At 28.9% G+C, this 15,960-nt stretch overlaps 1 protein-coding gene across 3 annotated transcripts in view; it reads right to left on the bottom strand.

The window, feature by feature from the left end:
* Grip (Glutamate receptor interacting protein) overlaps positions 1-15,960 on the bottom strand; it is a 91,433-nt gene that overhangs the window by 8,574 nt on the left and 66,899 nt on the right. For all 3 annotated transcript variants that reach the window (XM_075379626.1, XM_075379628.1, XM_075379627.1), the window contains 4 exons: positions 15,668-15,848; positions 12,693-12,900; positions 7,040-7,189; positions 3,263-3,373 (listed from right to left, as the gene is read on the bottom strand). In XM_075379626.1, the coding sequence (XP_075235741.1) occupies positions 3,263-3,373; positions 7,040-7,189; positions 12,693-12,900; positions 15,668-15,848 (650 nt within the window). The remainder of the gene's footprint in view (positions 1-3,262; positions 3,374-7,039; positions 7,190-12,692; positions 12,901-15,667; positions 15,849-15,960) is intronic.

Below are 15,960 nucleotides of genomic sequence, written 5' to 3'. Positions count from 1 at the left end.
AAGTTTTACTATTCAAACAGCTCAGCAAACTTCAAAATAAATGGTAATCTGATGATTCAAAATCAGGGCTATTTGGACATCAGGGATTGGAAATCACTTCCTGAATTAGCTCCAATAATTTTCCATGAGTTACCAAAGATGTGTGAGGCCTTGTATTGTTTTGGTGGAACATGATTCCTTTGTTATTTGCCAGTTTTGGCCATTTTTCTTTGATTGCTTGTTCCAGTTAATTACTTGTTGACAGTAAATATCTGAAATTGTTTAATTCCTTGGAAGCAACTCAAAATATACATCTTCGTAATCCCACCAGATCAACAGCATTAACTTTTTTTGATGCGATTCAGCTTTCGATGTGGCTTGTGCGATCATCATGCTTGGACCATGATCATTTTTGATCGATGTTATTGTAGACAATTCATTTTTTATTATCAGTGATGAATTGTTTCAAAAAGGGTCGACTTTATTGCGTTTGAGATGCATATCGCAAATATCAATTTTTTTGTGTTACGTGAATCTCTTTCAATTTGTGCAGAACCCTAATATCAAGAAGCTTCTTAACAAGTCCAAGACATTTGATGTGATTTTCAGTCACTGTGTGTGTGTGTGTGTGTGTGTGTGTGTGTGTAACATTTAACCTCTCTGCAATCTTTCAAGACAGTTATATGATGACCCGATTTAATTATGGCTCTAATTTGGTCTTCATTGACTTCAGTAGGTAGACCACAACATTGAATATCTTTGGGCGAAAAATCTCCAGAATGGAATTTTTTAAACTGGTTCTGACAAGATTAACACCATAAATGTCACATATCTTTTTGGGAGCCTCAGTAGATTTCTTACTTTTATGGAAACAAAAACGTAAAATATATCAAAAATGTTCATTTTTGGTCTCCTTGTTAAAATTAACCGTAAACTAACAGGTGCAAATGAAATTATGTGCAATTTGCTTCTACAGTATACTAAAAATAACAACTATCAAATACCAAAAGAAAAAAAAATCATAACATTGACAGAAGTCCTTCAAAACAAACATAAGCTAATCTATTTGTGAAAACTGGGAATTACTTTCTTGCCAGCCCCAATAAAATTAGAGGCAATCATTATGGTGAGTTGATTGGCTCCCTCTCTGTTCTTTCTCCTTTCTCCATGGGTGACTGCCATGGGAATGGAGTTGGCTACTGTCTCCGCGCAATATTTTAATTAATATAATCTTAAATAAATTTCTCAGAAGATCTTTTGAATAGTTAGGCAGTTTATTAAAAATAGAAACTGAAACACTGTAAGATTCCTTCTTGTATGACAAAATATTGTGCCGATTAAGATAATATTGTATTTCTGGTTTGTTTTTAAAAAATGTTATTATTTTTAGGAAAAAATGAAATTTTTTTAATACAAAAATTGTTCTACATGAATTGACAGCCATTCTTATGTCCTAAAAGTTTGTTTTGAATTTTTCAATTAGTCTGAAAACACAATATTACATTTTAGACAGGAGTATTGTATCACAGATGATGTATGATGATGTCAGAACAACTGACAGATAATTTTTTGATCTGCTAACCCAACATTTTCTAATTTATTAAATACATGATAAATTTAATTATATTAATTAAATAAAATATGATTAATTAATCAAAATAAAATCGAGTGCGTTGGTTCGTAGAAGCGAACTTGATGGAAGCGAAACTTCTTAGGCAATAAAATAATGTATACATAATGTACACAAATGACAAAATTATTTTATTTTTATTAATAAGAAATATGAACTAACAATGAAATACTATAAATAATGCACTATCTAGATTAAGATGCGCTTTTATTTGCAAAAAGTCAGTTGGAAATAGTAGTAGTCACGATTTAGATAATTTTAAATTAACAAGGAATAGAAAGAATTATATTACTCCTCTTCAATATTGTAAAATTATAAAGAATATATCTGTTATTAAAATAATAATAACAAATATGAGCATGAGTTCACAAAAGAGTTACAGTAACATTCTTTAAACATGATTCTTGAATGAACTGTTATCAGCTAGCGCGCAATGGTCGTTTTTACTTTCTTGTATGAATTAAAGGAAGTATTGTAATTGCAAAAAATTTCAGTTTATAGATTTCAACCGAAATATCCATTTTGACTATCCCTGAATCCATTTTGAATGCTTTCGGCGTGACGTCTATTATGTACATATGTATAACTCAAAAACAATCAACCGTAGGATGTTGAAATTTTGTATTTAAGGCTGTTATATCTAGTTGTGCACCTCCCCTTTTGATTGCAATAAAAAAACCAGCAGTATCCAAAAAAGTCCAAAATCTAAAGAAAAATGCAGTAATAAGCCCTCGATGAGAGCTTTATAAGAGAAAATAAGTACCACATCGTGTGGTACTTATTTTCATTGGTTCCACAGTTATAGCCAAATAAAAGGTTAATTAATGAAATATTTGTAATGGGATTACATCCCCTTACAAGGGGATGGCACATCGGTTCGAATCCAACTTCATATACATATATTTTTTTAAAACTTTTTTTTAATTTAAATATATTGATTTATTAATAATAATAATTATTAGTCCTGATTGTAAAATTTTTTTACAGTAAATAATAATTCAATTATAACAATAAAAAAAATATGAAAAAATCAGAAGTTATTAGTGAAATAAAATTTTATGTACTTTTCATTTTAATTTAAAAAATTTACAGAGGTTAATAAATCAATATATTTAAATTAAAGAAAAAAAGTTTAAAAAAATATATGTATATGAAGTTGGAAATGACGTGAAACAAAATTAATATATAAACTAATATAAAATGCTGAAACAGACACCACAAAAAATGTGATGCAATGTGGTGTTCACACAATGCAATTGTGTAATTGTCCACTTCAATAAAGTGAATTGGAGGATCGTGATAATCATAATAATGATGGATCGTAATAATGAAGAATTGGAGGATCATACCTCACTTTTAAATGAAATAAGTTTCAATGAGTGCCGCAAAAAAATGTGTATATGTAATTTAATCGGTGTACAAGCAAGTATGTGGTGTCCACATGAGATTTTTTTTGGTTGACTCCCCATCCCGAAGCCTGCATTAAGAAGCTTTGCTTCAAAAATAAGTAATAATGATTCAATATTACAGATTTAATTACAATATGATTGGTATTTTTAGTAAAATAAAAATGTTAAACAAATTCATTCTGTAGGAATAAATTACAATTACACAAGATTCTTTACAGAATTATTATGAAGTTATAAATCTTACCTTCAAACTTGATTTTGGACGTGATATGACTAAAATTAAACGATCACCTGCTGAAGCAACTAGAGGAACTGTCAAACAGCAATCAAAATCTTGTGTTCTAGTATCATTAACCTTAAACATAAGTTATAATTTTTATTTTTAAATCATCAAATATTAATGATAACCAAATTCAAATAAGTATAAAATAATAGCATTTTATAACATGATTAGTGATTTCTTGTTACAATTGTTGTAAAAAAAAAAATAGATTTATATTATTCAAAAACTAACATTTAAAAAAAATATTTTTCCCCAAAAATTGATCAACATTAAAGTTATAAATAACTAACTCATAAGTAACTAAAAATAAAATTTTACAATTATTAATGTGGCAAAAAGTAACTGCAGTAAAGTTTTTCCTAAATGCAAGATAGGGAGTAATGTCACACATAATGTGCACACACACATACACACACCACAAATTTGATTTGTTTTTTAAAAAATAAATCAAATTTTGCCACTATTTGTTTTTTCCTTTTTTCATTTTCTCTTGAAAATATATTGAATGTAATTAATACAAATGACATCAGGCTACATATCAGTACATAACCATTTCATTTTCACACTGTAACATTCAATACTAAGCAATATTAAAGACGAAAACATGAAATTTTTAATTATTCATATAGTTTAGACATTTTAAATCTTTAAATTTTCTTTATAAAGACAATTTAATGTTTCATTAAAAAAAAAAAAAAAACATTACAAAACTGATCCACTTGTTGAAGTATACCGGGTAATATTTAACTATGGAAACAGCTTTATTATACTGAATATCTGAGAGGTATTTGGAGGCAGAAAGAAATGGGGTTCTACATAGTTAAAAAAAAATCTTCATTATGGGCGGTTATTAATTTTTGTCCTACATATTGAATCAAAATTATTTTTTTTAAATAGAACGGTGGATGTATGACATGATTTTGATTTAAAATTTTATAAGAAAAAAATGGTGAAATCTGTTTTTCTGTTAATGACTTTGTTAATTCAAAGTTGCAATGATGGAAAAATCATGTTAATAATAAAAAGAGGAAAAACATGGTACACGAACAATTTTATTGCATTTTACATTGATAATGAACTTTAAACAGTGCTATAATATTGATAATAATGAACAATAACTAATTAATTAACAACACAACAACAAATTAAATGGCTATATCAGTAGATATTTATTATTTACTTTACATATTACAATATTTATTTAAAAATTTTAAATAAATGTTTTTGATTGTAAATTACTAATGAAATAAATTTTGGAAGAATAACATTCTACAATAGATGTTCAAAACGCTTCCTCTCTACAGCTTGGCAATGTGCTACACCTCAAGTAACATCCATTTTTAACTTGTATCATGTCTGGTGGCACACAAACAGATTCATCAGTTATTCTTTGTATTCATTAAGGTCTGCAGGTTTTGTTTTGTAAACATTATGTTTCAGGTACCCCCAAAAAAAATAATCCAGAAGAGACAGGTCTGGGGTCTTGGCAGGCCATTCTATGGCTCCTCTACAACCTATCCAGCGATTTGGAAATTATTCATTTAAAATTTAACCTGCTCTTAGATAATGATTTAGTGCCCCGTCTCGCTGAAACCATACGTTATTATTTAACTCTTGTCCAATATTTTTGCAGATATTTGGAAAACTCCTATTGGCTAACAAGTTGCAGTAAGCATCTCCTGTAAGATTGTCATCTAAAATAAAAAAAACCCTACAATACAATGACTGACAATTCCTGGCCAAACTTTCACTTTCTGAGGGTGCAGTGTATGAGCTTCCAACATCCAGCTAGGATTATTATTGCTCCAATATCAACAGTTTTGCTTATTCATATGGCCATTTAACATAAAAGTCGCTTCATCAGTAAATATTATTGAATTAGAAAAATTTGCGTCTACATCTAATTTTTCCGCCACAATACTCAACTCGGCAGTCAAAATCATCTTCCTAAAGTTCTTGCACCAGGTGTAGCTTATAAGGATGAAACTTATTTAAGAATTTTTTGAACCAAAAAATAACTGATGTCATGTTAGACAACAGCTTTCCGAATTGACTAATAAGGATCATCTACAAAGTTGATGACCCTTAGTTGTGACAGTTCTTAGTCTAATGGGACAAGGATGATTCTTTACAGTATTGGTTTCTTCAAATTGCTGTACCGTCTTGATCACAGTCAATTTACTTATCAGTTCAAATCAGTTATTAAATAAATCGCATACCTCTTGTAAAGGCTGAACTCTGTCACCATACCTGCACATCATCAACAGAGTTATTCTTTCAGTTTCACTTAAAGAAGGCATTGTTGTTTGTAGATTTGATATTTAATAAAACTAAATAAATGAACAAGGAAACTAATAATAAAACTTTCACAAAAAAAAAAAAATATTTGAACTGCTAGGCCTACAACTTGATTTTTACTAGTACTTTCAAATTTTACCATTACAAGTATGTTGAAATAAAAAGGTGAAATGAGGAGTTAATTAGTTGCATTGTTTCAACAAATACAAACTTTTTTTTGGGAGAAAAACGTTTGTACGTTATCATTGTCCAGAAAACAAAAATATAAAAACAAAATACAAAACATACAATAAAAATTTAAAAATAAAATTAAAACTTAAATAAAAATATGAAATACAAAAGCAAAATAAAAAACTTACACTACTTGGATAACAAAAATATAAAAATGAAATTCATAACACTATAAAAATAAAACAACACTCCTAAAAAGTATCTAAAATACCAACACACTTTGAAGAAATAAAAATACCCAACCCAAAACATCTTTGTCATTGTCCAGGATTAGACGAATGTTCCTGGACAATTTAAATTCCTGGGACGCCAACCCCCAAAGTCTTAAAGAATAAGACTCCCTGTCAGGGAAAATAAAAACTGCAATGTTATAAATTAACAGCTGATAAGTAACAAATATCAGCTGACATTAACACTGGAAGTTAATTTTTATTTAGAAAATAATATCAGTTGATACAGCCGTTTACTTTGTTGTTATGTTATTAATTATTAGTTATTATTTATATCAATATTATAGTATTGTTTAAAGTTTGTTATTGTATGCGATATAAATGTAAAATGCGATAAAATTGTTCATGCAGCGCGTTCTACCTTGTTTTATTGTTAACATGATTTTTCTATCATTGCATCTTTGAATGCTTGTAACTCGATAACGAAGGTGTTATGATAGAAAAATGGGTTTTCACCATTGTTGTAAAATTTTCAATTGAAATCATGTATCATATATCCACCTTCCTATTTAAAAAAAATAAGTTTGATTTAATATTGCGGATCCAAGTTGGCAGACAGAAATTAAAAACCCACCATAATGCAGATTTTTTTTAACTATGTAGAAAACCCCATTTGTTTCTGCCTACAAATACCTTTCAGATATGCAATATAAAGAAGCTGTTTCTATACATAAATATCACCCCGCTATATAAAGCTTGAACATGCATAAAAAATTCAAAAATATTTACAGTAATTAAGAATTATTTTTTTGAAGTCAGATGAAAAATAGATTTTAGCAGAGATTAAATTTTTTCCCAATTTTTATCATAAAAAGCGATTTAAATTTTTCAAAGAAAATAATGGCACTTCAACACATGAAAAAATGGTAGCTAAAAGATACATTCTGCTAAAATTCTACTTCTAGACAGCCTTTTTATTCAACATAAAAATCATCTCTATCATAGTAAATAATTAAAATTTACAGTAAGTCAGACTTACTTGTAATATTCTATCAAATGGTTTTAACATTCGACTATTATCAGCTGGACCGCCAGGTCTAATTCTATTAATGAACACACCTCGTTCATAGAGTCCATCAGAAACACTAAATCCAAAATCTTCGTACACTGGATCTTTGAAAAGAGTAACCTAGAAAAAAAAATTATTTATTTTAATAATAGATTTTTATTCAGTCTACATATTTTGAGATAAATTTGGCAAATAGAAGAGAGATGCCAAATATATTTACAAATTAAAAAGGCACAATAAAATAAAACACTTTGTTCCTCATTCTTTTATGAATAAAGAATAATACAATGAAATATATTGTAACAAAAATAATTCAAATATTGTATAGCTGTAGAATACAAAAATGAGCTGAAAGGTGTGTTTGTCTACTGATGTTTTCCTAAAAAAATAGCAGTCAGTATTTATCTCTATCAAATCAAAGGACAAAATTATTTTTGCATAAAACAGCATTATACTTTGACCAAAAAAATGGATCCAGATTTTGCTTCAATTTTTATCTTTAATAAATTATCTAATGATCTGAAATTTCTTTCAATTGATTTATTTAAAATGAAATTTTAAGATTTACTTAAAAAACCAATAAAGACTGAATCTGATCAGAATTTCCATGTAGCACAGCAAACTATTTAAATACACTAATAAAACCACTAAGGCACAAATGTTTTTGAGATATGAATCTGAAGCCTAAAACATATTATGATCTTTGAAAGTATATTAAATAAGTATTCTCTTTTTTAGTAATATAACAGATAATACATATTGTTAAGGCTATGATGCTTTAGATGAGTCACAGGGAGTACTTTTAATGATATTAAATAATAGTACTAGTTCTATCAATTTACATTTTGTGCATATATTTTAAAGTATTTTTAAATATGCAGTCAGTATCTTACAATTAACATTTTCAAAATATTATTTATCTTATTCTTTACTTATTTTGTTTATTTACTATCTTTAAGTAATTACTCACTATTGTTTATATAACTATTTATGCATTAGTATGATCTATAACCACTTTTCTGTTTTATTTAAAGATTTTGTAATTAAGGTATATCCATATTTCAATGTTTCCTTATCTTTTTAAGCAATGCTGGAGAAGCTTTATGAATCTAAGAGACTTCACATACAATGGAATTGTTATATATGTTTGCATATATTAAGTGTATAACAACAACAGTTGTAAGTAATCTGTCATAAGACACCAGTCACTTCCAAAAATGGCAAAGCTATCCCCAAGAATAACAACACACTATGCCTATTAAAGAAAGTGAGGAGCAAAGTGTTTTAAAATCCTTTTACACAGAGTGAAATATACTGTTTAAGAGAGATCCAAAAGTCATGCACATCAAAATTAAAGTGAATGTAAAGTAGTATATTGAAAAAGTTCTATCGGCTACCGCAAGATAGGGACCATGGGTAATTAACAACAACAAACCTAGATGCCATTGTTAAGTGTATTGATCACACGACACTTAGTGCTTTATTACTTTACAAACATGTTGTTTTCCACAACAGCAATGAGTTTTCATCATTGAACATTATTTTTGCAGTTGTTCTTATGAGTGTATTGTAGACGAATTTTGTGGGAAATATCTGGATGTGGCAGCACCTAATAATTCAACCATAACAAGATTAATCACTCGTTTTAGAGAATGCGGATCAGTTGTAAACAAGAAGAGAACTGGGAGACCAGCCATTTTGACTGTTGCTATACCGGCTGAGATTAAGAATGTGATTCAACATTTGCCTTCAAAAAGCTTAAGAAGCCAATCAGTACACTTTCAGATTTCATATGGAAGTGCCCAGAGAGCGATGAAGCGATTACACTTTCATGCATATCATATTCGTTGTGTTCAAGAACTGAAGGAGCCGGATAAAGAAAAGTGTGTAGTGTACTGAACATAGTTTCGATCATTTGTTGAGAACCACGGAATTGCAGAGCTTGGCCGTGTTTTTTTCACTGATGAGGTGTGGTTTCACCTTAGTGGCTATGTGGACAGTCAAAGAACTAGAATTTGGTCAATTGAAAATCCAAATGTATTACATGAAAATCCCTTACATTCTCAGAAAATGGGAGTGTGGTGTGCCTATCACATCGTTGAATCGCGGGCCCCATTTTTTTTAATCTACTGTGAAAAGTTGTGTACCGAGATATCATTACACAGTTTATTGTGCTTCTTGAAGATAGTGAATGTGATTTTTGGTTCCAGCAGGACAGTGCCACATGTTACATATCAAATGAAACTATGCATTTCTTGTGTGGTTTTTTGGCAAGCGTATCATCTAAAGGATTATGGCCCTCACGTTCCCGGATTTCATCTTAAAGGAAAAGTCTAAAAAAACAGGCCACATATACTGGAAGAACTAAAGATGAAGATAACGATAGAGATTAACAACATCAATATACATGTGCTTCACAAAGTGGCCTCAAACATGGTAAAACAATCTGTACATGAATTATTGAATTGGATAGTCATTTTGAGTATATGTTATTAAAATAAATAAATCTTTAAATATGATTACTTAATGTCTGATTTTTTTTGTTGCTTTGATGTGCATGACTTGGATCTCTGGATGCCAAACCTACTGAGACGTAAGTGGAGATATTTATTACTGCTAGTGATATCTCCACTTCTGTTTATTACAGAGTTTGGCTGTATAGTCAACATCATTAATCTTACTATAAAATATGGAAAAAAAAATTTTATTCCTAAGATTTTTTGGAAAAAATGACTTTCAAAGTTAAATTTTATATTATACAAAACTTTTATAATGAAACTTTACATTAAAATTTTTAATTTACCTTTTATTTTAAAATTTTGAAAAATAGATCACAGCAATTTATTAATTCTTAAAACTGTTTGCTTTTGTAATTTTTCCTGATGGTAGAAATTGATTTTTGAACACCGCAAAAATTTACATTGTGTATTTTTTTGTTGCTTTTTTTTTTGCAAAACGCTAGTTGTCTAGGTTTTTGCAGAGAGATCTGTTCACTTAATTCCTAGTATTCCTACATGACTAGAAATCCAACAGACAATGAATTTCATGGGTATTGTAATGGGAGAATGTAGTGAAATCCATATCTCAAATACAGAATATTTAATGCTTGTAAGACATTCATTGAGCTGCTGTATATAAGGAATTTGATATCTTGGGATAATTAAATTTTATGCCTTGCTAATGGCATATAATTCTACAATGAAATCACTAGATGAGCAGGAAAGACCTAATGATAAAAGTACAATAGAATTATTATGTACACGGTTGTATTATTTGTTTATGCTGTTGCATTTATATTTGTGAAACTTGTTAAGACGTTCTTGTTGCAGAATGGCAGAATTAGGTTAACATTTTGTCATGTGAATTGATTTTTGTGTAGATCTGATTTTTCACAGAGGATAAGGACTTTGGCAAGCCCTTAATATACTTGAGAAATTAATGTTCAAGGAATAAAAAAAATTGCTTGGTACTAATGCCCATTAGAGCCATTAATGAGTGCTTTTCATTTTCATAAACAGATGAATTTGTAAATACAAACTCATAACAATGATGTTGGGTTGGTTGGTCCTGTTTTTGGTAGTCTATAGTAACCAGACACAGAACAGGCATGAGCTGGAGGTCATGCGATACAATGACATAAAAAATAAATCACTGTTTAGGTTTAATAAATCATCAATAGTATAATTTTTTTAATGATATAACTTGGTGATAGAAGAGTGTAAGAAGATAAACATTACAATAAAAGACAGAGACTGAAGTGTGTGAGTAAGATGAGGTTCTAAGATGAAGTAATGATGTCCAAGTTAAAAAATTAATAATGAACAGAAAGGAATACCATCAAACATGTTTAATTATTGATGACTCAAAAAGAAAAAGAACTTTTCATCCTTTCAATACATTTTTTAATTTTGGGAACATCCAAAAATCACATGGGGGCTACATCAGATAAGCTGTTTGCAAAAATTATTGATCTAAAAACTATCTCGTTATGAATGGTGAATGATGATTCCCTTGTAAGGTTATGATTCTGGTCTTTTCTCTGAATAGAATGATGTAACTTTTTCATCATCCATTAATCGCACACTTAATTATCTTCAAACTACATTAAATCTTGTATTAAGGGTCATGATTCAGGTGTTTTCTCTGAATAGAATGATGTAACTTTTTCATCATCCATTAATCGCACATTTAATTATTTGTCAAACTACATAAAATCTTGCATTTTGTTAACATTTATGTTTTTATCTGCTCAATTCTGGGATTATTTTTCAAATTTCCTTAACCATCTTAATTATTAATACCAATCAAAGAAATGACTTTGTCAGATTATCTGCACTATAGACTAGCTTCAACAACAGAATTTTAATAGCAGTTTTACTAAGTTTCAGATAAAATTTGACGTCAACATGCTATACTAAATTTCAATCCTTCAATTTTATGACAAAGTTTACACACAAATCTGTAAAAGGGATTCTTTTTCGGAATCTGACAGCCACTTTTTTCAAGTCTTTATTTCAAATCTGTGGGTATTTAGAGGTATTTGCAGAACGATTATAAATATAATCTTACCAAACTTAACCTACACTCGGTTTGCTCACTAACCTATCCTTTTATTTCTACTCGTCGATTTTACACAAACATGGATGTTCCAAATAAACCTGAAGGTCCAATATAAGCATTACTACTTATAAATATAAATTTAAATTATAAATATAATCTAACCAAACTTAACCAATGCTCGCTTCAATTGCCAACCTTAACTAGGAAGCAAAGGTCCAAAAAAGTATCACAAAAGGTACAAACAAATGGTTTTTTAGGCTTAAGGTTTATGCACATATTATTTAAAATATGTAGAAACATAATAACTCATGGGATTCCAACTATATCTTTACAGGGCAACACTATATGGCTATTTTAGGAGTTAACCGCACACCTCATATACATACATTAAATTATTAAAATTAATTTTTTTGTAGTCCGTATTTCCTTTATACATAAATTCTAGCTAATTGTGTAATATATACCTATTCAGTCACTCCACAAAGTACAGAATTAAATAGCATTCATCTTATTTTTTTCTAATTTTCAATGCCCTTTTGAGCTTAAGCCCATCTTCAGTAATTTTTTTTTCTTTTTTACATTTACATATTAAAATAAATGATACGTTTTTAGAACAAATACTTTTTCAGTCAATAAATTTTTTTTTTTAAATTTAAAACATTATTTTAAATCTTTAGCGTACTGTCAATACATCATCAATACAATACAATATGTTAATAAAGTACTGTACTCTACAAATGGATTACAATAATTTATTGACATCATGTTAAAGATAAAGTTTTAAATTTCAACAAAAAAAAAATTATTTATGAAAAAATATTTGTTGTACAAATTTTAATGTATCATGTATTTTAATACGTAAATGCAAAATAGAAAAAAATTACTGGAGATGGGCTTAGGCCCGAAAGCACTTTGAAAATGTAAAAAGTAACATAAGTGTTTTTTAATTCTGTTCTTTGTGGAATGGCTGAATAATTTTATATTATATAATTACCTACATACATTAAAATATATCCATAAAACTTAACTAACAATCGAATAAAACAAGTTTTAACACATGTACCTGGAAAATATCTTTATTACAACTACTAGAATCTGCATCTTGAGTTAAATTTTGTGTTTGACCCTTATTAAGAAAAGTATTAAATGTAACTTCTGGAATGGTTTTATTATCTGTAGATAGAGTACATGCTATTGATTCTTGATCAGAAAACTGGAACATATTCTGTACATTTTGTCCACTCAGATCAACTTCAACAGCATCATGTAATCTGTAATGATTAAAATATTTTCAATATTGTGTAATAACATTCTAATATATTAAAACCAAATTAATATCTAGGTTTGGCTAGACGGTTAAAAAAAAATTATAGATAAATTAGGGAATGTATGATGATGAGATTATAAATGAATTAAAGATGATTATAGTACATTCATAACTAAAATATGTTCTGGATTACTTTATACTGTGACTGAAGAACAAAAATAAAAAAAATTAAAATAAGATTTGTAAGGAAATATGGTTCCCTATTGACGGATTCCATAGCTCATTTTCTCAAATTTCAAGGTCCATCCTACATATGAACAAAAAGATTTATGCCATTTGAACAAATAACTGACCAAAGAAAGAATAAATAGAAATTTGGAACAGTCCGTGAGATTTCTCAGTCCGATATAAGCAAAGTGATAAAGAATAAATTATAATACTATTATTCAATCATGATATCAAGAGAAATTCTTTTTGTGTAGATGCTTCTTAAATAATTACCTTCAAGAAGAATAAAAAGCGGCTACAAGAAAGAAGTCCACATAATATCATGATTGATCATACTGCCTGCCAAAAACCATATTCAATTTTCATATACAATTCATGCCTTACATTTAATTGCCTGGCTAATTCCTTGTACTATATGTGGTGCTAGTTGCATAAAATGAAATTAAACAAATATTTTACGGTTAGGTTTGACTTTATTACATTTTTATATTTAATATTAAGTTTTAATTATTATTGAAGATTACACTGTAATTTTACATTTCAATTATTTTAGATCCATTAAAAAAACATTCTAATTACAACTGATTAAAGTTCATTTAAGTTTAAATAATTTATGTTAATAATTTAATTTTTAAGACTAAGATAGAACAATATGTTCTTAAATAATTTGTTTGAGAAGAATAAGAAGTGAATATAAGAAAGAGGAAGTCCACATAATATCATGATTGAACAGTTATTAGTGACAAAACATGGATCTGTCATAAAACGATTTGGATGACCAATTTTATATTGAAGCCTCTTAAAAGTAAACACCAATTGAGTTGTATCATTTGCAACACCTTCCTTCAAAATCAAAGAAAATCAAGCAAATTGTGATTTCATGTGATAAGGAACAACAATAAATTCAAATACTGAAAATAAACACTTAATTGACTTATCACACAACTGCCAAACAGCACAACAGCATTACTTTATTATATATAACAGTCGATTGGAAACATTAAAAGTACTGCTTTAAAAATTTGGTTTGGAAGAATTTGAATAACCATCATTATCCACCATAGTCTTCATCTGGCCTTGGTCTTGATTATTATTTCTTAAAATATTTTTGTTTTACATCATTCTATAATGATGTTAAACAAAAATTAGTCAGAAAACATGATTAATACTTAAATTATTTATACTTGTTTTATATTTATTATAATCAGATAATCTTTACTTTCTTTATGATCCTCATACAAATCAGCAGAAGGATGAAGGGTGAAGGGTTGTTCTAATAATTTCTCACCGGAAGATAAATAATTTTAAAAAAAATTTAGGTTGATCGTTTGAAAAAGTATAAAGTAAAAAGAATTATAGTAATTTATACCGGGAGAAGGGTATTACCTCCTTAATGTTGTTATATAATTAACAAAGTGTTCCCGCCATTAAATTAACACATTTACAGAAAAGAAAAAAAAACAGTAATAAAAATTTTAAACAAATAGATTCAAACTCTTGAACCCCTGAGCCTGAAGGCACCACCCGGGGCTGAGAGTGCTTTATTGTGGTCCGGCCGCAGTGGGGACATGGCAGTTTCAGTCAGTAGGATGCAAGTATACATATGCTTTTAACATCTATTGGATGTGTGAGTCCTACACTGCCCCATTTATGGGGCATGCATAAATGACATTTCTCCGACTCATCAATTGAGAAAAAAAATAGATCCAACTGTAAAAGTTAGCCAGATAGTAGAGACTATCTGACTAGATAGGTGTCGCACAAGTTTCTGTTCCCAATGTTTCTGTTGGAACCAACAGAAACATTGGTTTTTTGGGACCATAAAGGTGTGATCTGGTTGATTTTATGGAAAGAGGCAAGGCAAGACAATTAACACTAAAACTTACTGCAAGACATGGAAGAAATTGAGAAAGGCCATACAAACAAACATGCTTCAGGCATTGTTGTTTTTCATAACACTCATCCACATACTGCAGTACACACTGAATGCCAGCCAAATCGAGTTTCAAATGGGAGTTGTTTAACCATCCTCCACACAGCCTTGATTTGGCTCCTGGTGATTATAAACTTTTCATGAAAATGAAGAAATGGCTAGCAATGCAGCGTTTTGAAATGATGAGAAGCTGAAAAATGGTGTTACTATCTGGCTTAATTCACAGGCAGCAGAGTTTTATGATGAGGGTATTCAAAAACCGGTTTAAAAATACGACAAGTGTCTTAATTTGGGTGGCAATTATGTAGAGACGTAGCTATAAGATGTATACATTAAATTGTTCTTATAAACCGGTATTTTTTTAATAATGAATCTGAAGTTACTTTCCATAGAGCCACCATATAAAAAAATACATACTCTGCATATTCCAGTAACTGTTATATAATAATGAAACAAGTCAATTTATTTCACAAACAGGTTTATTCATCATATATAAATGAATCATATAACTCAGGCACCATGTAGATCACGAAAACCTAATTTAATAAATACTTTGAATACCAGGTAACTGAACAAAACATATATAAACAAGAAAAAAGAAAATACTAACCCAAGTGTACTTGATCTTCGTCTAAGAGGAGGATGTGTATTATTACGATATTGATATTTCACTTGTAATGGGCATGGTGGTGAAGGTAGTACTCCATTTTTATGATTTGCTGTTAATTGTGCTTGTAATTCAGATAATACTGTTTCTGATAATCTAAATGAGGAGCAGGTATCCTCAGCATCTAGAACAATAAAAAAAATTTAACCAATCAGAAAAAACAAAACAGAATAATTAAAAGAAAAAAAGTAGAATTGTGTGTTATACATGTAGAAATGGGGTTTTATAAAAAAATA

This window comes from Lycorma delicatula, chromosome 12, assembly GCF_047948215.1.
Source record: "Lycorma delicatula isolate Av1 chromosome 12, ASM4794821v1, whole genome shotgun sequence".
NCBI lineage: Eukaryota > Metazoa > Arthropoda > Insecta > Hemiptera > Fulgoridae > Lycorma > Lycorma delicatula.
This window is presented reverse-complemented; position numbering and strand designations above follow the sequence as displayed.